This window comes from Ammospiza caudacuta, chromosome 11 (assembly GCF_027887145.1).
Source record: "Ammospiza caudacuta isolate bAmmCau1 chromosome 11, bAmmCau1.pri, whole genome shotgun sequence".
Lineage (NCBI taxonomy): Eukaryota > Metazoa > Chordata > Aves > Passeriformes > Passerellidae > Ammospiza > Ammospiza caudacuta.
Genome location: NC_080603.1, coordinates 12,905,761 through 12,927,071, shown reverse-complemented (window position 1 = coordinate 12,927,071; position 21,311 = coordinate 12,905,761). Strand labels below are relative to the sequence as shown.

Sequence of the window (21,311 nt, the reverse complement as noted above, 5' to 3'; positions counted from 1 at the left end):
GCTGTAAAAGTTGAGTATTGTTCTTGAGTAATAAAGGCAGACCTGTGCAAGATGTCTTTATACTACTAGGGAGGAGCTGGCCCAGACTCTGGAGGAAACAAGCTTGTGTTTTCAGAGTCTGAAGCAAGTTTGTACAGGCTTACTGGATACTGGTGAACTCACTTAGGCTGAAGAAGTCTTTGTACTTGTCTTTGCACTTGGGGTTTCTTTAGCTACTGTTCTAATTTTTTATTTTTAAACTACGTAGGTTAACTTTTTGAAGAAAAGATTGAACTGCTTTTAAAGCTTGGTATTGATGGGTGGGGTGAGCAAATACTGCCATATTCAAAGCAGAGGTTCAAGTAGCATTCAGTTCTACATTTTCAAACACCTTTGTTCCTGCCACCACATCTCTACCCCACCCCTCTTCTCCCCCTACCCCAGACCAACCCACCAAACCAAGATCTTTTCTTTCTCTAAGGGGTGATGCACCAAGTGAAAAACTTGGCAGAGTCTGAGGCTTTGCTAACAAGCCCCCCAAAAGTATGCACCAATGGGTCAGGGACGCTGGGAACCACTACAACCATAAGTACTGGGACAGCCACTGCTGCCAGCAATGCAGCTGCAGATCTGGGCTCTCCCAGCTTGCAGCACAGCCGGGAGGATTCCTTGGATCTGAGCCCACAGGGGTAAGTACACTTCCTGAAGCGTAATCTGCATTCTGCCTTTGGTGCTTTCTTGTGGGGTGTTGGGTTTTTCTTGCCTTATTTTTGTAAAAAAATGTCTGGGGTAACATGGGCTGCCCACATTGTCATCTGCATTTCACTGTGGTATTTTCCTCAAAAGAACTGAATTGGAGTGATGTTGAATTTTTCAATGGGTAGTTTTGATACATTTTATATTAAATGTTTAAAAGAGGAAATAAAGCAGTGACCCAATAGTTAGGTCATAATTATATTAAATAATTTTCTGGTTTAGGAGACTGTCAAGAGCAACAGCTTGTAATCTCACATCTAACTGTTGAGGACAGTGATTCTTTCAGAGCTATGGAGCATGGTTCCTTTCTGCTGGAGACCAGAGAAAAAATAAATTGTCCTTAAGTTTTGTTGAAAGGCATTAATTTTGAACACTTCTAGAATTAAAATACAGTGTAGGAATAAATTACTAGTTTGCTCTTATTTTAAAGGTCAAATATTTGTCACTTTAAACAAGAATTGAAATATGTGAACTTGTGAAATGTAGTGATTGATGAGTAGAAGATGATGGCATTTCTATGCCACAAATTGTTTGAGAAGTGTTTTCTGTGCTTTTGTAGGGGAGGCATGTCAAATATCCAATGTTGGTTGGTCTTTATTCGGTAGAGATTTGTGGAATTTTTTTTTTCATTTTAAGTGTATTCAAATGAATGGACAAACAAATGGCTATACAAATTAAAGCATGAAAATCATGAAAAAATGCCATTTAGTGTCACTTTTGACTGTACTTGCCTGCTCATAATAGAGAGATGACAGCCAGCCAAACTCTTTCTTACCGGATGGAGTTAGTGAATATCCTTTTTATGGGATGGAACCTGTTCTTTACCTCTCAAGGAAGTAGTTGGCAGATGCATCTTAAACTGAGAGAGGGGTGTGTGCATGTGTATGTGTTTGTGGGTGGAAATAAGTAACTTTATTTTTAAATTTGGGCAGACGACTGAGTGATGTTCTAAAGAGAAAAAGACTGCCAAAACGAGGGCCAAGGAGACCAAAATACTCCCCTCCAAGAGATGATGACAAAGTAGACAATCAAGGTAAATAATTCTGAACATATGATACTCTTATCTCCTTTTAAAGTAAACTTATAAACTGCAGAAAGAGTTACCTGTGATAAACCTCTTGATTCTCTTAAGTTTTGTGTTTACTTCCTCTAGCTAAAAGCCCTACAACTACACAGTCTCCTAAATCATCTTTCTTGGCAAGTTTGAATCCTAAAACATGGGGAAGATTAAGCACACAGTCCAACAGTAATAATATTGAACCAGCACGAACAGCAGGAGTAAGTGGTCTTGCAAGGGCTGCTTCCAAGGATACCATTTCCAATAACAGGTACACACACACAAAAAATATCACAGTACTTGTAACATGATGTTGACTATGATCACGTGATTAGGGTAGCACCTACAAAGAAGTTGGAGCTTAACCAGAGTTAAAAAATTTCTGGGAAAAGAATCAAGAAATTAAGGTAGAGAGAATAACTTCTGAATAGTTTAAAGTTGCATGGTGGGGAAAAAATGGAGAACTGAGAAAAACAATGCAAGAAGTGATCTGTAGAGAAAAGTACTTCATGATGTTGGAGTGAAAGCAAGGGTTTTCTGTGACTGCTGTTTAACATGGAGAAAATTATACTCAGGCTGTATTTACTTGTAATATTGATGTATGCAAACGCTAAGTGTGGCTAAATGCCTTTTGTGTGCTTCTTTACAGAGAAAAAATTAAGGGCTGGATCAAGGAGCAAGCCCATAAATTTGTAGAACATTACTTTAGTTCTGAAAACATGGATGGAAGCAATCCTGCACTAAATGTATTACAGAGACTTTGCACTGCAACTGAACAACTCAACCTCCAGGTTAGATGTGGCAAACTTACTTAGAATGGGGGGCAGCAATTTCTTGCCTTGACTTATGAGTCATTATGACTTGGAGTAATTTTTTAGAATGAGTGTGTATGCTCTGACACACACCACTTTATGATAAAAGACCCATCCTAGCAATGTGTCATTTGCATAGCATTTCACATTCAAAAGTTCTGCAGTTAAGTGTCAGGGATTAACTTTATTCTTAAAGAACAATACTGGTTATAGTATGAACTTTGAGACTGGGGGAAGAGGAGAAGGAAGCAGCATTTTGTTAAAATTATAGAAGAAATACAGATTGAGGTAAATGTGGTTGCATGTCAAGAACTTCAGCCTTACTTTTCAGACATTTGTGCTCCTTGATAGGTGGTCCAAACATGTAACTTCTAAACAGCACAAGAGCTGAACTGTGTTCTGTACTTTGATCTGAGCAATCGTTAAAATATGAAACTTTCCCACCTCCTCTCTCCCACATAGATGTCGTGTAAAACATGCAGCAGTCTGAGTTGTTAGGCTTCTGTTAGTGGCTTTTTTCCCCCAAACAGAAAGCATCCCTGTTTGGAGCTTATCTTTACCTTGCATAAGATAGAAATGGGACTTTGTATTTCTCTTAAAGTAGAGAAAATGTAGATGTTGCCAGTTATGTCTCCCCTTGAACAGAGACGTGCTTATCCTCAGATTATTTGCCCTGCATTGCCGCTTGTATTGAGTTACTGTACATTCCAGACTTTCCTTTTTTCCCCCCACCCTTTAGAGCTGTTCCATGCAGTGAAAAGAAAGCTAGCATTTCTTAAGCCTGTAATACCTGGGTAGTAAAACACTCTTCATATTTTCCAGGTGGATGGTGGAACAGAGTGCCTTGTAGAAATCCGTAGCATTGTCTCGGAATCTGACGTCTCCTCATTTGAAATCCAGCATAGTGGGTTTGTTAAACAACTGCTGCTCTATTTGACATCTAAAAGTGAAAAAGATGCTGTTAGCAGGGATATCAGATTGAAAAGATTTCTTCATGTATTTTTTTCTTCTCCAGTAAGTTTTCTTGCTTATTTTTTTTGGCATTCTTGGTTGTCTTTCTCTGATTTCCTTTCTCAAAAAACCATCTGAGAGGTTTTGTGTGGACCTTATCTTAAAGGTGGAATACAGAAAGAATGGGTTTTTTATGTATAAGTTGTATAACACTGTAACTTTCACGTTGTTCACTGTCTTTGTAGGTGATGAACTTTTTGAACAACCTGTAATTACAGAAAGTTCTACGCAGCAGTGGAAAAAAATGCCAAAATTGCCAATTGTCTGAGTCTTAAACAACTTAAAAGTTGTTTCTGTCTTCTAAGAAGTTGATATGCAAAGCATTTGGATAGTAATGTTGTCACTTAGGACTAAATACTGCAAGATACTAAATACTGCAAGATACTAGTGTTCTGTTTTTAAAGGAAGAAATTTGAAGTGGAAGAGAGAAAAGCAGATAACTAAAACTTCTAAAAAGCTTGTTTTTCATGGTTAAGGGTGAATACTTAAAATCTGTTGCGCTATTCAGTTGAAAAGGAGAGAAAAGTACATTCTTTGAAACAGGTCTTTGATAAACTTGTGTCATTTACTCATCCTGATACTGCTGCTACTTTCAGTGAGAGCAAGGATTCTTAATTAATGTATAAACTGTTAAGGATGTTTTAATTCAAGCAGGTAACTAAAGACTGGACTGTATTTCAGCTTCCTGGAGAAGAGCCCCTTGGAAGATTAGAGCCATTAGAAAACGCACCTTTGTTGGCATTAGTCCATAAAATGAACAACTGCCTCAGTCAGATGGAACAGTTTCCTGTGAAAGTGCATGACTTCCCTAGTGGAAATGGAACAGGGAGCAGGTAAGGATTAATGCTCAGGTAACAGTTTTGTTGGAAGCTTTGGTTTTCGAAAACTTGTTTCGAGCAACACTAAAAGGACGAGTACAAGTAGATGTACAATTACAAGAGGAGGTAGTGGAAACTTCTGACCCTGTTAAAGACAGAAGCAATGACACAGTTGGGTTTTTTTTAGTCAGTGGAAGATGGAATATTTTACTAAATGTTTGCTTACCATCTTGAAACTTGTCTCACTTAAATTGGGGGTGAGAGATAAAGTTTAAATGCAATCTCTAAATTTACCCTTTAAATATCCAAATGTCTTCCTTGTCCCCAAGTAACAAATGCTGGAAAGAAACAATCTATTGCTTGGACACTGATGCTTTTCAGCAGAGTAATTAAACTGCAGAGAGTGTATTACAGTGCTCAACTTCATGATTCATCTAGGTTCTGTTCTCTAGGATGGTAGTGGATTAAGTGATAAGTCTTGGCTGTGAATAGAGTTTAAAATAGCTATAGCCCTACCCTGAGTCTTAAGATACAAAATAAATTTGGAATCCAGCTTAGTAGTTGTGTTTTAAGTAACAAATCTGAATGAATCAAGACCTGTTTCTACAATTTCTTTTCTATACCTCACACTATAGCATTAATCTAACATTAAAATTCAGTACTTTTTTTTGTGAAACTTAAAATCAGTGGGAATTAATGCAGTACACAGATTTCTTATTAGAAGAAATTAGTGTCTCTATACTGGCTTTTGCAAATAGTATGTGCTCTGTAATCTCAGAATGCCTCCTTATGTATATTATTTTGGTAAAAAGTGGGATAACAACCAAAATTATAAAGCTGCTGATCATAGAAGCAAAATCCTGCTCTTCTTTTTGATAGAAAATGAAACACAAGAAGCCAGAGGGCTGTAGCATTGTTTGACTGCAAGTTTTACTGTGGATTATGTCAGTGAGGATTTTGAAGCATTAAGTTTTGGTAGTCTTTTGCTAGCACCTGGAAATAGAAGCAGCCCAAGATAAGAGGCTTGTTGTATAAACCAGCTAGCTTGAGTATTGGTAGTTTGGTGAGGTGGAATGTATATATAAACTGTTCTTGGCAAGGGAAAAAACAGAGGAACTTTCAGGTTTTCTCTTTCGGTCCTTATAGAAAAAAATCTATTTAAATGAATAACTGCATTTTCCATGCCTGTTTCTGATCCTTGTTGCACTGCACATAAGCACAGCTCTAAATCTGTGCCATCAGCTGACCACTGAACTGCTTCAGATTTCAAAGATGGTCAGTGTAGGCCATCTTGTAATCAGACCTCAGGCTGGGCTTTCTCTTAATTCATAGAACCTCTCTTCCAGATTTTGTCCAACTTGGATTCTGGTGTTCTTGTAGAAGAAAATGTTTTATCCAAACCATGTTAGCTTATTTTTAGAGAAGCAGTCTGACAAATAATACTCTGAACAAGTAAAATTGTAAATGCATGTGTAAGCCTATTTTATTGCATTTTTAATGCAATTGTGGTTATTAGATTCTTTGTGTAGCAACTTTTTTCACAAATTATTTTGAGTTTTTCTCTTAACAGAGGATCCCAAGCTTTAAAATTCTTCAATACACATCAATTAAAATGCCAACTGCAAAGACATCCAGACTGTGCTAATGTGAAACAGTGGAAAGGTGGACCTGTGAAGATTGATCCTCTGGCTTTGGTACAAGCCATTGAAAGATACCTTGTAGTTAGAGGTATTTATTTATTACACAGTCACTTGCATTTTCCTTTTTGGAATAGTTTCTGGTGTCAGTGTAGAGTCTGTAAAAACCTCTTGAGGATTGTGCTGAAGACAAATGGAAGGTAACTATGAAGATAACCTTGCTCACAAGGGAGGAGATTAAAGCTGTAGAGAATCTTCCTTTTCTGGGACAGACTGTTTCCTGTGGTAAACAGTTCAGTCAAAATACTAACAGAAGTATTACTGCTTTACTGTCACACTGGCTGTAGCTTGTCAGTTTTCATGCCAGGTGTTGCTACTGAAGTTTGTTTTAACAGTTCTGAATCTTACTGTTTTTAACTGATACATTTTGGAACTGTTTTAAAAGTTTTAGTAGTTGTAACAGATGGAGTACCAAAGCATTGTTACCTTTTTCATGAACAACAGCAAATGAGGATGTCTTCTCTCTTGCCTCAGGCTATGGAAGAGTTAGAGAAGATGATGAAGATAGTGATGATGATGGGTCAGATGAAGAAATAGATGAATCTTTGGTAAGCTTTTGCTCTGGGAGTATGGGGAGGGTGCAGGGAGGGTGAGGAGGGCCTTAAAGAAAAGCTATGCAACAAGTTTTCTCACTTGTATGGTGGTTGTTTTTTTTTTATTTTTTGTTCAGGCTGCTCAATTCTTAAATTCAGGGAATGTGAGACATAGATTGCAGTTTTACATTGGAGATCACTTGCTGCCATACAATATGACTGTGTACCAGGCAGTCAGGCAGTACAGTTTGCAAGCTGAGGAAGAGAGGGAGTCTACAGATGATGAAAGTAACCCACTGGGGAGAGCTGGGATTTGGACAAAAACACACACCATTTGGTAAGTTGCCTAGAGAAACCCAGGAATAACTTCTCCAGTTTAATAAATGTATATACATCAAGAAATTTGGAATATAGCGGTCTTCTTTTTTATCTCTTTGAAAAATCTGGAGCTTTGCATTTCCTGATGTGCTTGAGATAGTTAAAACTTAGGAAGAATGCATTGATAGCTCCTGATATTCTTTCTAGCTCCTGAGTAAAGCTGGTGAACAAGAAATGGGGAATTCTAAATGATACCTGCTAGATGGGGAGGAACCATTCTTAGTGTTAGATAACTAACCACAAACAGCAGAGAATGTGCAGTGTGCAACTAATGGTTGACTTCATACTAATTTTCCCAGTTGATTGCTGTGAAAATGAATCTATTCTGTGGCCATACTTTGCAAGAAACATTGACATGTGACTGTGCTGAAGATATTAATATTCTTTTTAACATTTAAATGTGCAAAAGAAAAAAGCAAATAAAAACCCATAAAACAGCAACCAAAAAATGCCAAAACGTAACCTAACTGTAACTCTCTAACCTCAGTCACTTTGGGGTTTTGTTGATACCTTCCCCTTCTCTCCTTGCAGTTCATAGAGCTGAAGGGTCCCTGTTTCTTCTCCCCTGTGAAATACTTTGCTTCAGAGGCTGGATCATATCTCAGTACAGCGTTCTTGTCTTTCTGCTTTTAACTGTCATTCAAAGAAAGTTCTGGAAAGCTGAGAACTAACACCTTTAAAAGTGCTGTTGTTTCGCTGTAATTTAGCATTTCAAAACATATTTTTAACTTTTGTTTGCTTTTTAGGTACAAACCTGTGCGAGAGGATGAAGATGGTAATAAGGACTGTGTTGGGGGTAAAAGAGGAAGAGCACAAACTGCTCCCACAAAAACCTCCCCTAGGAATTCTAAAAAACATGATGAATTATGGCATGGTGAGTGTGGTGCCTTGCTATAGGTTAGATTTCCTGTCAGTCCTCTCAGAACTTTCACAATGTTTACTGCCACTATAGTGTTTCTTTTAAAACAGACATAGTATAAAAATAGTAAGCATATGTGTTTAGCTGTATATTAAAACTAAGATATTTATTGAGTTGTTTAACTGAATTGTTGCAGTTAAGTGAATGCCATGACTAATACTGCCTAGGCTCCTAATAATTAAATCTTGGGAAAAATTCTAATTGAATTATTTTGCTAAGATGTTTTTTTTTCCTGCTAGATGGTGTGTGCCCTTCGGTGTTAAATCCACTGGAAATTTACCTCATATCTACTCCACCTGAAAATATAACATTTGAAGACCCCTCATTAGATGTTATTCTTCTTTTGAGAGTTTTACATGCTATCAGCCGATACTGGTATTACTTGTATGATGTGAGTAGAGCACTTTTAAAATCACTTTGGTACTTGATTCAGCGCAGAACGATCTGTAACATTTTAAATAACCTTTTCCCCCTTTCCACTGCTCCTCAGGAAGGCAGAATAATGCAAATACTGTCATCTTCCACTACGTTTGTCTAACTTCTGAGAAGATGAAGGCTGTAAATTCTTAATGTCAGTCATATTTTCTTTTTACTGTTTTGAACACAATATCCGTGCTTTGACCTTACTTTAAGTTCAAAGACAAACGCTGTTCCTGAAAAGGGGATTGGTAGTAAACATACTGAGTCCTTCTTTCATGTCTGAAACTCTGGATGAACAAAATGGCAGTGAAAGCTTTTTTTTACTTTCCATGCTAAGCAAATTAGAAGCATTAAAAATCTTTTTTAACGAAGACTTGCTGTTTCTTTCAGCATTTCTCTAACTAGAAATACATTGCTTTTATTTAACACAGAATGCAGTCTGCAAGGAGATAATTCCAACCTCAGAGTTTATCAACAGTAAACTGACAGCAAAAGCAAACAGGCAGCTTCAGGATCCTTTGGTAATTATGACAGGAAACATCCCGACTTGGCTGACAGAACTTGGAAAAACATGGTATGAGTGATTTGTTGTGTGGTGTCTCTAATTCCAGTTCAGTAGGAGCCTTGCCTGGGCAGCACGGTGCATCATCCTTACAGGACTTGAGAGTGCAAAATGCAGTCACAGAAGTGTTGCCAAGTTACATAGTGGCATGGATGTTTGCACCTATATTGCATATTCTGGGAGGTAGACTATGTGCAGAGTTTGGACCACTTCTTACAGGAATTGCTGAGCAATCTGAAGGTTTTCCACTGAAATTTTGATTATTCAGGTGATATTTTTTCTCCTGTTACACTGCTTAATAGCATTCTTACCATATCACTGTATTTATCTTTGCACATTCAGTATGATACAAAGGAAGATACATTTATAAACAATACTGATAAAAGAGTAAAAATAATTTTTATGAAGCTATATACATAGTACTTTGTAGTATCTTGATACAGAGTACAAGCTGTAAAGTTCTTGTATTTGAAAGAATGAGAAATTAGAGTTGACATGCTTGGGTTTTTCAAGCCTGTTAATTGCAGCAATATTGTTGATGACTGTGGAAATACATACTCAGAGAAACTCTGGCTTTTCATTTAAAAAATAAGATCTCTAACTTGCTTCATAAATGTTCCAGATAAGATGATGAGCATGAATGTATATTCTTAAATATCTGTAGCATTATTTGTTCAATAAAACGGCCTTTCCGCTTAATGCCAGTGGAGGACCAAACTGTTAACATACACATGCCTTTGAGAATAGTGGAAGTGATAAACTGAAATAAGAAGTTTCTCTGGTTGTCTTTCACAGATTAATTAGAATATTTTTTGCAAATGGTGGAAGGTAGAGTAGTGGTGCTGTTCTAGGCAGGTTCTCGTGTCTTTCTGCTGCCAAATATGGGAGCTTGAGCTTAAGTCTTTGATCTGTTGGATTTGTTAATTGTAGAGCAGTAGTGAGCAAGGAATTTTATTTTCTGATGTAAACTTTGCACAGTCAAGGCATTCAAGTATTTTGAGTTACTTTTCAAGAGGAGTCAAAAGTTTCTCGAATTTTTTGTCTCCTTCATATATTGCTTTTCTCAAAACTTCTACTCCTAAGCATTGTAACTAAAACGAAAGTGTGTTTTGGAGGCTGCTTTCACCAGAGAGTATAATAGAACACTCATTTTGGACATACTAGATTTGTTGTGTTTTAAACCAAATGCTAGTCTGAGATGCTGCTTGGAGCACAGCTGACTAATCTAATGCTCTTCACAGCCCATTTTTCTTTCCATTTGACACCCGCCAAATGCTGTTTTATGTGACGGCCTTTGATCGTGATCGAGCCATGCAAAGGCTGCTGGACACTAACCCAGAAATCAATCAGTCAGATTCTCAGGATAGCAGAGTGGCACCAAGACTGGACAGGAAAAAAGTAAGTACATCTTATTTAAAATGGAATGAAGGATCTATTTATTTTCGTGTTGTCTATAAGAATATCATTGGGAGCAAGGCTTATTTGTAGAAGTTGATGTTTTGGTGCTGTAGGGAAGGGGAGGTGGGTTTGTTCCTGCAGTCCCCCAGCAGAGGGCGCCGTGTCTTCTCCGTGCCGGCCGCATGAGGGCAGGAGAGGCACCCTGACATAATTCCTGAAACTAAATTCCAGCAGTGAACACAGAGTTTCAGACAGCATTAGTGATACTTCCACACACTCGCTTGTAGACCTCTGTTTTGCCTGATTCTCAGAAGAATTCAAGTAATGAGATTTAGACCCTTAATAAACAAAAATACTGTCCTTGTATTTGGGGAGGGTAAATCACCTGTCATAACATGATAAAAGTAAGCTGGGACTTATTGGCATGGAGTGGAAAAATGTGCATAACTGATTTTTACCTGTTGTAAGTGCCTTGGGAGCTGGAACTCAAGGCCATAATGAAATTAAAACTTCTCTTATTTGTAGCGCACTGTGAACAGAGATGAGCTGTTGAAACAGGCAGAATCTGTGATGCAGGATCTAGGCAGTTCAAGAGCCATGTTGGAAATCCAGTATGAGAATGAAGTAAGTAATATCACTGCAGTCTAATTTATCCCCTTTTTACTGAAGTTTAATACAAAATAGCTACAACTTTCTTAAAATGGCTTGGTCAGACCCTTTGTCTTTCATGTTGCTGGTGCTAAAGAATTTTACCCTTTAATTATCCCTAATCCACTTGGTTGTGATTTTTAGTTGCTAGGAGAAGTTCTTTCTGATCTAAATTTCATAATCAGTTGTATTCAGCAGAACTCATCTTTTTTCTGACTGTTAAGCAAACAGCTGTGTTTCCTCTATATGAGCATTAGGTGATTAATGCTTTTACTGCACTGTTACTTCCTCTGATATGTGACCTTTCCAGGTCTGTCATGCTGTGAATGTTGCTGTAGTTAGGTTCCCTAGATGCTTTTTGCCATGTAGTCTTTTTATAGCAAATAATGTATTATATATCTCTGACTAAGTAAAATTTTTATATTCAAACTGACCTAATGGACTTATCTGTCTCCTTCCCCCTCCTCTCCCCTCACCCTCCATCCCCTGAAGGTTGGTACAGGCCTAGGCCCTACACTAGAGTTCTATGCACTTGTATCTCAGGAACTACAGAGAGCAGACTTGGGCCTTTGGAGGGGAGAAGAAGTGACTTTAGCCAATCCAAAAGGTAATTGCTCTACTACCTAATCTATAAATTAATATTGAATTGATTTTAGGTTGACTTCAGTTATGTAAAGAGCATCTCAGTTTGTGGTCCGCTAATGTGCCTGATCATAGTGTGTGGATCTTTGTGAGTTTTGTTGGGGTTTTTATGCGTGTGTTGTTTGGTGGGGTGTTTTTTTGTCTTGTTTTTCTTATGAGAAGCTTAGGTTAAGCTTATCTGAATGCCACTTGCATCTTGAAAGAAACTAGTAGAGTAAATACTGAACTCTTTTCCTTCTTTCTTCCTCAACAGGAAGCCAGGAAGGTACCAAGTACATTCATAACCTTCAAGGCCTTTTTGCACTTCCTTTTGGTAGAACAGCCAAGCCAGCTCACATTGCAAAAGTTAAAATGAAGTTCCGCTTTCTGGGAAAACTAATGGCCAAGGCAATCATGGACTTCAGACTGGTGAGAATGCAATAGAAAATCTATTCTGAAGGGGTCACATAGAAATACTGGTTCTGACTGTTGAGAGATAAAAGCATTAAGAGTTACATGGTATTTATTACTTTCACCTCCAGAAGTAAGGGCAGTGTGAGGCAGGTCAGGAAGGCGATGAGCATGCAGTGGTTTTGTGGGGGAAAAGGGTAATTACATGTTGAAGATCTTTACAGTGGCTTTTGAGACCATGGAGTAGAAAGGAAAAACCATTATCTGCTAAGTGTTGCAATCATTCCAGTCTTTGAAGAATGTTTTGGGCTCATTGTTACTCCAGTTGCTGATAGCTTTAATAGGCAGTCACTTGGGTTTTATAACTGTAAATTTCTGAGGCAAAGACACTCTAAGACATGGTGCTTTGGTGTGTGCCACAACTATGAGGTAGTATTGTAGATCTGGTCAAGAGATGTAAAAGAACTTTTGGAAGACCGTTCAAAGCTAAACAGTTCAGTGCTTTGCTTTCCAGGTGGATCTTCCCCTTGGACTTCCTTTTTATAAGTGGATGCTGCGACAGGAAACTTCCTTGACATCGCATGATTTGTTCAGTATTGATCCAGTAGTAGCCAAATCAATATATCACCTTGAAGATATTGTAAGACAAAAGAAAAGACTTGAACAGGATAAAACTCAGGTGGGAAAATAACCCTAAGAATGGAAGAGTGCACCTTTACTCGTTTGGATTTTATGAAATAACAGTAATTCAGCACATATCATAGGGCTTGAAACTGATTGTAATACTGATAATTACTTTGTTCTCACACAGAGTAGTTTTAATGTTATTGGATCAGTGGCTAATAATTATGAAAGTCTTTTTGTAAAGTCTAGCATGAGAAATTCATTATGGGATTCATCTGTGTGATTAAACACAGTCCCAGAAATTTCTAAAACTGCCACATGTTTGCCTGACTTTTTTTGGTTCACTTTTAAAAGACTAACCAATTCAAATATCGGTGGAAAAAAATCTATCCTTGCTTCTTGAAGAGTCAAAAGTTTTTTACTAGTTGGTTTAATCAAAATTTCATATTTCATGTAGGAAATTTCATCCTTTTATGTAGGATTTTTTTTTTCCCACTGAAGAGCTGTATTCAGAACTGAGGTGACCTGTCATCATGCATGAGCATACAGGTTCTTTCAGACATAGATTAATTTTTCAAGGATATTTACACTTAGCTGAAAATACCACAGTTCACTCTGGCACTAGTGGTAAAAGATTTTTGGCACACATGGTTTTTCTAGCATCCAATGTTAATAGATGGCAGGAAGTAATAACCCAATTTATAGTCTTAATACATCTGTCTGGTTTGTTACTAGTGAAACTACTCCAAGTTTGTGGGTCTTTGTTCCTCTTTACCTCATTGTCTCACTCTCTCTCCTTGGTCATGGCTTTTAATTTCCCAAGAATGTGAAAAGCCTGAAACCTGGTGGGTGAAAGCTGAAAAATGTCAGTATGCATGCCAAATATAAATGCCATTAACTATTCTAAGGGAAAAAAACAGCCTGAGCCGTAGCATATTTCACATTTCTTTTTCTTGCAGTAGTATTTTCTAGCTAGTTGGTCTTCTGGCATGTTAAGTAATTCTAAAACTGCTAGAACAAAGTGTACTCCTGTGATCTTTCCAGTTTGTCCATTAAGCTTGTTTATCTGGTTTCTCTTGGTTTACTGTTATGTATGAAAACTCCAGAAGGAGAGCAAGGACAGCTGCAACAGTTTTAATGGTTATGCTCTACAGAAATGTCTGATTAGTCAAAGCTACTTTAGAAGTCATAACTTTTGGATAAGTTTATTTGAATTAATTGTTCTCATTGGTTTTCACTTCCAATTTTTTAGACCAAAGAAAGTCTACAGTATGCATTGGAGGCTCTGACTATGAATGGCTGCTCAGTGGAAGATCTAGGGCTGGACTTCACACTCCCTGGGTTTCCCAACATAGAGCTGAAAAAGGGGGGAAAAGATACACCGGTCACCATCCACAATTTAGAGGAGTATCTCAGAGTATGTAAAAACAAATTTATGATTAAAATTATCTTTTTTCTTGCTCCCAGGTAGTTTGTTTCCATATATTTCCTACTTATGACTTTTCTATACTAGTTTATTACTACAGTAAGACTTTAGAACCTAATTGCACCCGACTTGAAAATTGTGTAGTACAAGAAGTCTGGTTTATATGTAATGAAGTCATCAGAAGTTTGGCTTTTTGGGGAAAAAGTATTTTAAGTGGATTCATTGTAAGTGGTTATGATAATGAATTTTTTAGGAATAGTGATTTAGTAAATTATTTAGCAGTAGTAATCTAGCATCCGGTGGCCTTTGAACAACTGCTCTACTGGTAGTGTAATTTTTTTGGTCTCAGTCTTATGAAAACATCAACCGTTGTGAGTCAAAAATAAAGTGTTAGTTTTTTGTCCAAGAAGCCAAAACAAAACCAACAAAAATCCCAGGGAAAACTGAACCAATCAACTTAAGAAAACCAAACACATGTGAGAAAAGCATAAACCATAAAAAGAATAAATAAGGAAAAGATAACAAAATATTGCCAGAATAAATTGACAGTACACCTGTGTATTGATTCATTCCTGTGGCAAAAGGGACATAGAAAAACAGAAGGCTGATATTGCTGAACTGAGGTAGGAAGCTGTTTCTGTTGAAGGAAGTGATAAAGGGAATTGGTTAAAAACAGCCTGGAAAAGAGATGAGGAAAGCCAAGAGGAATGCAGTATTATCACATGAAGTTGTGAGTGGGATGGAGGGGAGGATCACTGTACTCCAGTTGCTAAATAGTGCATTTCCTGACAGGTTAGGGTACTTCCAGTTTCACTCTGAGGACTGTTAAGTTTTGAAGCACTGATAAGAAACACATCTGATGTTTTGGTAGAAACAATTTAATAAGGATCATATAAATTCCTGGCTATCAGCTGAGAAATTTTGCAGAGCTGTTCAGTAGTCCTTACAAGTGAATATTGAGCAGTTTCTGTTTACCTTATAGTTCCATACTGTTACCCATCCACTTCTCATGTGTTTATTTGTTAAAAGTAAATTCTACTAGTCAAGAATCGCTTGCAGAATTAAATATATTTGGGTTTAAAGCTCTTTGCAGACCTAACAGAGGAGCAATACAAACTTCCACAGTTTCTTCGAAACAGAATTTGCAGTCGCCATTTACTGAGTAATGTTACATTCAAGCATTCTAGACTAGTTTCCATAGTTTGCAGTTTTGTTTTTTTTTTCTTCCCTAAGTAACTTGTATCAGATATCTGATACACTGAGAAAGGCTTACACGTGGCTCAGATGTCCTGTAGTTTTCCTGCTGCAGGCTTCTGTCTTTGTAAAGGAAAAGGAGATAACAGAAAACTCTCTCCTCCTACTAAAAACTTTTGGAACTTTTATTTTCCTAAAGGATTTATAGCTTTATAGACATGATGTGAAAGAAATAGAAAATACTTCAGATAGAAAATTAGTGTGCTCTCCATCACAAGTATGATGAATTGCATTTTAGAAACAATATTTTTAATTGCTCACCTGGCCTGTATAACATCCTGTGAGTCAGCTGCCCTGCTCTTGAACATGTCATTTTCACTAAAATCTTGTATGAGGATTAACATGAAAAGTAGTTTATAAAGCTGGAATATCCTAATGTTCCTTTTCATGCCTCTTCTGCCATCATGTCACTCTTCCCTCTACCTCCCTGTTTTCCCCCCAAGGACAGTTCCCACAGGAGCTGCCTTTATCAGAAAGTAGAACTGCTTCAATTACCAGTATAGTGAAAGATTTTATTCTCTATCTTTTTTTTTGGCTTTTTTTTCCCCTCTTCTCCCCTGTATTATAAAGAGGCCACCTTGCTTGTTCTAATTTGTGAACAAAACGTTTCAGTAGTGTAGATTTTTGCCTAGGAACTTGATCTTATCTTTGAATCTGCAAGAATACTGTGCAGCTTAATTATGCCACATGCTCTTGATCATAAAAACTAATCACAGTTGTAGGTAAGCAGCTCTGCTGCTAGAATAGCCATAGACTATTCTGTTGTGCTGCTGGTGCTTGCTTCCTTTCTCTTCAGTATTAAAACTGGTTTGTGGAAGTAGTGCAGTGTATCTCACATGAAATTCAATGCCTGACTCTTCTATTGGAAAACTTATCAGCAGATCCTAATGAGCTTTTGTACCTTGAGAGCTTTCTGGAAGCAGTAACTCTTCAGTTATTGGGATAGGGTGACAAACTTGCTTCAGGACTCCAACGGGATTTAATCCTGTTCAGATGCATCCATAGATGACTTTAATCAGCACCACAGGCCAGAGCTTTTAACACGTTTTAAATGAGTAGTTCTGTGTTGACATCTTTTATGACCAGCCCATGTTTCCTGCTGGGGTTGAGGATATCCAGGGCAAGTGTAATCAACAATAAGTGACTGACAAAAGAATCTGAACTTGGCCTGCAATCTGCCTTGTAAAATACCTTAATTTTGTGGAGAAATACTGGCTACAGGAGATTTATTTAAAAGAACTCTGGTCTCATTTGTGTCATATGACCTTGCTTTCCCTCACTGATGGTTGTTTCAGTATGTGCTGTCCACTTTGGAGTTACTTCAATGTTGAGGGGATAACTACAGATATAAAACCAAAACAAAACAGAATAATTACTCTGAGAAAGCCTAGATTAGTGTGTTAATGTCTTTTGCATTGTGATTCTTAACCATATTCCAGTAACTTTAAATGAAGGTACTGCTTTTGTTCCTAGGTATTCTTATAGTATTAAGCTAGTTAATATATCAAGCATGATAGAGTTGCTTTTTTTTAAACTTAATACTAGAATAGGGACCCCTATATTTCCATGGGGGAAATTAAGATAATACTGCCAAATGATGCCCTATGGATTTCTACTTCAGGTGCTGCATTTTAAGAGGTGTAGAGAGAGGACACCTAGGTAAGGCTTCTAAAGATAACAAATGTTCGAATTTACTTTACATTATTCTGTTAAATAGGTTCAGTTTAACCAGCCATTCTGAGTTCTGTTTGTTTTGTTAAAAACAAAGGCAAGTAAGTTGTTTAAATTCTGCAAAAGTTCATGTTAAGGGTAATGTAAATTATGAATTAAAGCAGAACGAGGCAATGCTGTAGAGCAGCTCCACGAATCAATGTGCACCCTGTGGGAACTCCAGTGAGCATATGGCTGGGCTGCTGGAGTTTGGCTTTTGCACTTCTTGGTACAGTAGTGATCACTGCATGCTTCCTTTGTTCAAATGGCTTTTTTCATTGTTGTTTTTTTCCTTTCCCTGCAGTTGGTTATATTCTGGGCACTAAATGAAGGTGTTGCCAGACAGTTTGACTCCTTCAGAGATGGATTTGAGTCGGTGTTCCCCCTTAGTCATCTTCAGTACTTCTATCCTGAGGAGGTTGGTGAAAGTGTTTTTGCTGCTGCTTTTATAACCTTTATCTGCAGGTATGGGCAGTCTTAACCAGGGTGCAGGGCATTTGGGACAGCCTGACATTGCATTTCTGGTGCAAGTTAGTAAAATTGAGTGTCCCTGAAATTCCACACTTAACTCTTAAAGATTTCTCTGTGCAGTAGTCACTTATTTAATGCTTTTATTATGAACAGCTCCATGTTGTTTAAAATGTGTGTATCCAGCTTTTCTGAGAAGTGCTTTAATTTATGTATCATACTTCATTTCTCTGTGCAATGTGGGTACCCTAATTCTTTGTACTGCAGTACCTCTGAATAGCTGTAGATAGTTAGTTGTGGACACTACCTGGATCTTCAGTTAGAACAATAAAACAAGTAGTCAGCTCCTCAGCAGTAAGAAGAGATTCAGATGAAAGGGTAAGGAATAAGGATAGTTGGTCTTGCGTTAGTTCCACCACCACCATATAAATTTCGTTGTAAAATTCTCAACACTCTTAAGTGGACTGAATTAAATCACAATTATGGTTCTCTGGACGAGAAGAGAGAATGTTTTATTCTTCTGTGAGGGAGTTTGTTTGAAGACTGTACTTTGAGGGGTTTTTTTACCTTTACAAACTCAGACCTCTGACTTTAAGAACAAGCATTAAAGCACACTTTGGAACAATGTGTTAGCCAAGCCTTTGTGGCACTCGTGTGTTCCTGGTGCTTTGCAAGGCAGAGTGGAAGGCTTACTCCTTGTTGTTTAATTTTACAGTTGGAGCAGCTCTTGTGTGGCAGCAAGACAGACACTTGGGATGCAAAGACTTTAATGGAATGTTGCAGGCCTGATCACGGTTATACGCATGACAGGTAACATGTTGGTCTTGTTAAACAAAAATCAAACTAGTAGAAAATACTTTCTTGAAATAATTCATACATTGTTATTCAAGCTAAAGGAATTACATGGCATAGATTTGAAAATGTTCATACTGTTCTGAATATGAATCTGATGCAGTTATTTTAATTATAAACAAAATAATATTCTCTTGGTTCTTTTCTCTCCTCAGTCGAGCAGTGAAGTATCTCTTTGAAATTCTCAGTAGTTTTGATAGTGAGCAGCAGAGACTGTTTCTCCAGTTTGTGACAGGCAGCCCCAGACTGCCTGTAGGAGGTAGGTTTTCCTTATTGCATATTGCTGTGCATGAAATCACTGTTATTGATGTATTTCTGAATAAGATGTTTACTTTAGTATAGGAAGAAATTCCTTAACATTGGTTCATACAGTTTTCCCATTTCTGATTTCAGAAGTGGCTGGGCAGTCAGGTATAATTCTCATAACCTTTGTGTTAATCTCGTGACATTTCCAACAGTTGACTGTCCAGGTTTACATTGTTGCCAGAAAATCTGTCAGAGGGCAAAAGAGTGTTCAAAATTTAAATAAAACTGAAAGCTCCCAATACTATCTTTTTTGGCAAGAGGTGCATTAAGTTATGGCAACAATATGATGCATTGTAACCTAAAAAAAATAGTCTCCTTTCTAGAAAGGAGACAATATTTAGGATAGTATTAATCATCTTATTTAATTTCTCTCCCTTTTGAATTTCAGCATTTAGGTAAGAGACAGTGCAGTAAACAGAAATTTACTGTCTTTGCTAGGGACTATTGTAGAATACACATTTTACTGTATTCTCAGCTGAGTGCTTTGCAGATCAAAAAAGAATTCATGCATCTGTTCCAGTATTTACCTTCTTTGGGATTTGGGGGAAAGACTTGATTTTTCTTTTCCCTTAGTATATTTTGGGAGCTCTTCTGTGGAGACATGATGCAGACACAATTGAGTGTTAGGAGTATAGCAATGATAGCTGAAGTAAGAATAATCAGGTAACTAGAGTCATAGATGACTCCTGTTAAAAAATGTGCATGAAGCCAACAAATTTTAAAGAATTGGTTAGAATAGAATTTTTACACATACAGGACACAATTTAAAGGAGATTCATGCAGCTTATTCCTGTATTTTAAATTAATCTTGTAAGACGAATCTGCAGGCAGGATTTGAGGTACTTTTGCTTATTGTGCAGCTTTATAAAGTTATATTCTGAATTTCTGAAGGTGTCCAGGAAGTCAGTTGTGCGATGTGTGCTTCTGTCACTGGGCATGTCTGCAGTCAGTGGGTGTTAAGGAGGAGCAGCCTTATTCTGAGTGTCTTTTCTCATTACTAGGTTTTCGAAGTTTGAATCCTCCCCTGACGATTGTACGGAAGACATTTGAGTCCACAGAGAATCCCGATGATTTCTTACCCTCAGTAATGACTTGTGTGAACTATCTCAAATTGCCAGACTATTCAACTATTGAGATAATGCGTGAAAAACTCTTGATAGCTGCAAGAGAAGGGCAGCAGTCATTCCATCTTTCCTGATCACAATGAAAAATGCAATGTCTGCCTGTTACAGCAAAAGAGAAACTCATGATTCTTTTCTAAATATATCACCTGAGTCAAGGAAACGTGTTACGCCTTCTTGTTGTAGAAAAACGGCTTGCAGATTATAAGCAAAGACACTTGGTTGATATTCATTAAAAGCCCCTATGGACTTAAAGTGATCAGGCCCTAAAAGTTGTTGTGACAAGGTTTCTTTAGCAAGTTCTTGTTTAAATTATCATTTATTTGATGAGTGAAGTTTTTAACTTGCTTTGCTGTGTGAAATTTAAAAAGGGATGTTTTTCCAGGCTGGAACAATAAATGTCGCTGTGCAGTTTAATACTGGGCTGTGTGTATCCATCTAGCTAAGTCTGAAGTTTTTCCTCCAAAGACAACTTTTGTACATAAGTACAGAAATTAAAATACACCATGTATTTGACAAATCTAGTTTAGTAGACTAGTTCTGTGTACCCTCACCTGCCTCTAATTTTACCCATCCTCATGTATTGTCTGATGTGCAATTCACTTGGTTCTTTTTGTGTGCAGCATTCAACAATTGTTATGTTTTGGTTAGCATGGGCATTTAACTGCTCCATGCCTCTTTCTCTGATTAAGATAATTTAAATTTTACTGAAATCAAATATATATTGTCAATATAATTCAGCCTTTGTAACTAGGTAGAACTTTCTTATAGCTTAGTTTTACTGTAGTGGTAGGATATAATGGCGACAGTTGTTACCAGAGTGCTCCAGAGCTGTTTACACAGTGATTCAGGCAGCAAAACCCTCGTAGGGGAGGCCAGGCAGAATTATTTCTTTCATATAGTTGAAGTCCAACAGCTTGGGCTGGCCAGCGTGTATTGTGGTAAGGCCCAGAGCATTTCGAATTGATGTAAAGTTTTTTAAAAGACAAATTAGTCGTTCCATTCCCTGTTTGAGTAAACAGTTTTTCTGTTCTTGATCTAAGTTCCTGGCTAATTTTGTAGGTTTTTTTTTCTTTTTTTTCTTTCCCCCCAGTGCTAGCTTGGAACAAGCAGTTCAGCCTTTGTCTTTTGACACAGATAAAACACCTGTAAGCAATGCTCTGTCCAACTGTTTTATGTGCTGATTTCTCAAATCTGCAATAATTTACTTCATCAGGTTAATGTTTTTACCTGAATATAAATAAAAAAGTTTGCTTCACCTTTTTGTTTATAGTTTTGTACTGTATGCCTAAAGTTCAATTGTGTAAATTACTGTAATGCAAGTAAATCATCCTAAATCTACTTGGCTAACAACCTGCAACTTGTGGATGATTTACTACTAAAACAAGACCTTTTAAGACCTCCAGCTTTGAGGGAAATTTTTTCCTTTCTATGCGTTCAAAAAACGGGCAATTACAAATATTCCTGAGATGTACCTGCTACATAGGTAATCTTTATGAAAATGTCATAGTTAATTACTTTTATTCAACT

At 37.4% G+C, this 21,311-nt stretch overlaps 1 protein-coding gene across 10 annotated transcripts in view; it reads left to right on the top strand.

Annotated features, from left to right (window-relative positions):
- The window catches only part of TRIP12 (thyroid hormone receptor interactor 12), a 77,037-nt gene extending 55,998 nt beyond the window's left edge, over positions 1–21,039 (top strand). For 8 of the 10 annotated variants that reach the window (XM_058812244.1, XM_058812241.1, XM_058812246.1 and 5 more), the window contains 22 exons: positions 461–668; positions 1,668–1,768; positions 1,889–2,063; positions 2,442–2,583; positions 3,427–3,618; positions 4,297–4,448; positions 5,989–6,161; positions 6,605–6,678; positions 6,801–7,000; positions 7,788–7,915; positions 8,200–8,351; positions 8,812–8,954; positions 10,184–10,340; positions 10,866–10,964; positions 11,481–11,595; positions 11,884–12,038; positions 12,535–12,699; positions 13,897–14,061; positions 17,339–17,452; positions 18,218–18,312; positions 18,510–18,613; positions 19,662–21,039. In XM_058812244.1, the coding sequence (XP_058668227.1) occupies positions 461–668; positions 1,668–1,768; positions 1,889–2,063; positions 2,442–2,583; positions 3,427–3,618; positions 4,297–4,448; positions 5,989–6,161; positions 6,605–6,678; positions 6,801–7,000; positions 7,788–7,915; positions 8,200–8,351; positions 8,812–8,954; positions 10,184–10,340; positions 10,866–10,964; positions 11,481–11,595; positions 11,884–12,038; positions 12,535–12,699; positions 13,897–14,061; positions 17,339–17,452; positions 18,218–18,312; positions 18,510–18,613; positions 19,662–19,858 (3,206 nt within the window). In that variant the 3' untranslated portion in view covers positions 19,859–21,039. The remainder of the gene's footprint in view (positions 1–460; positions 669–1,667; positions 1,769–1,888; positions 2,064–2,441; positions 2,584–3,426; positions 3,619–4,296; positions 4,449–5,988; positions 6,162–6,604; positions 6,679–6,800; positions 7,001–7,787; positions 7,916–8,199; positions 8,352–8,811; positions 8,955–10,183; positions 10,341–10,865; positions 10,965–11,480; positions 11,596–11,883; positions 12,039–12,534; positions 12,700–13,896; positions 14,062–17,338; positions 17,453–18,217; positions 18,313–18,509; positions 18,614–19,661) is intronic. The other 2 variants (XM_058812243.1, XM_058812251.1) reach the window with 1 other exon arrangement.
- The last annotated feature ends 272 nt before the right edge of the window (positions 21,040–21,311 follow it).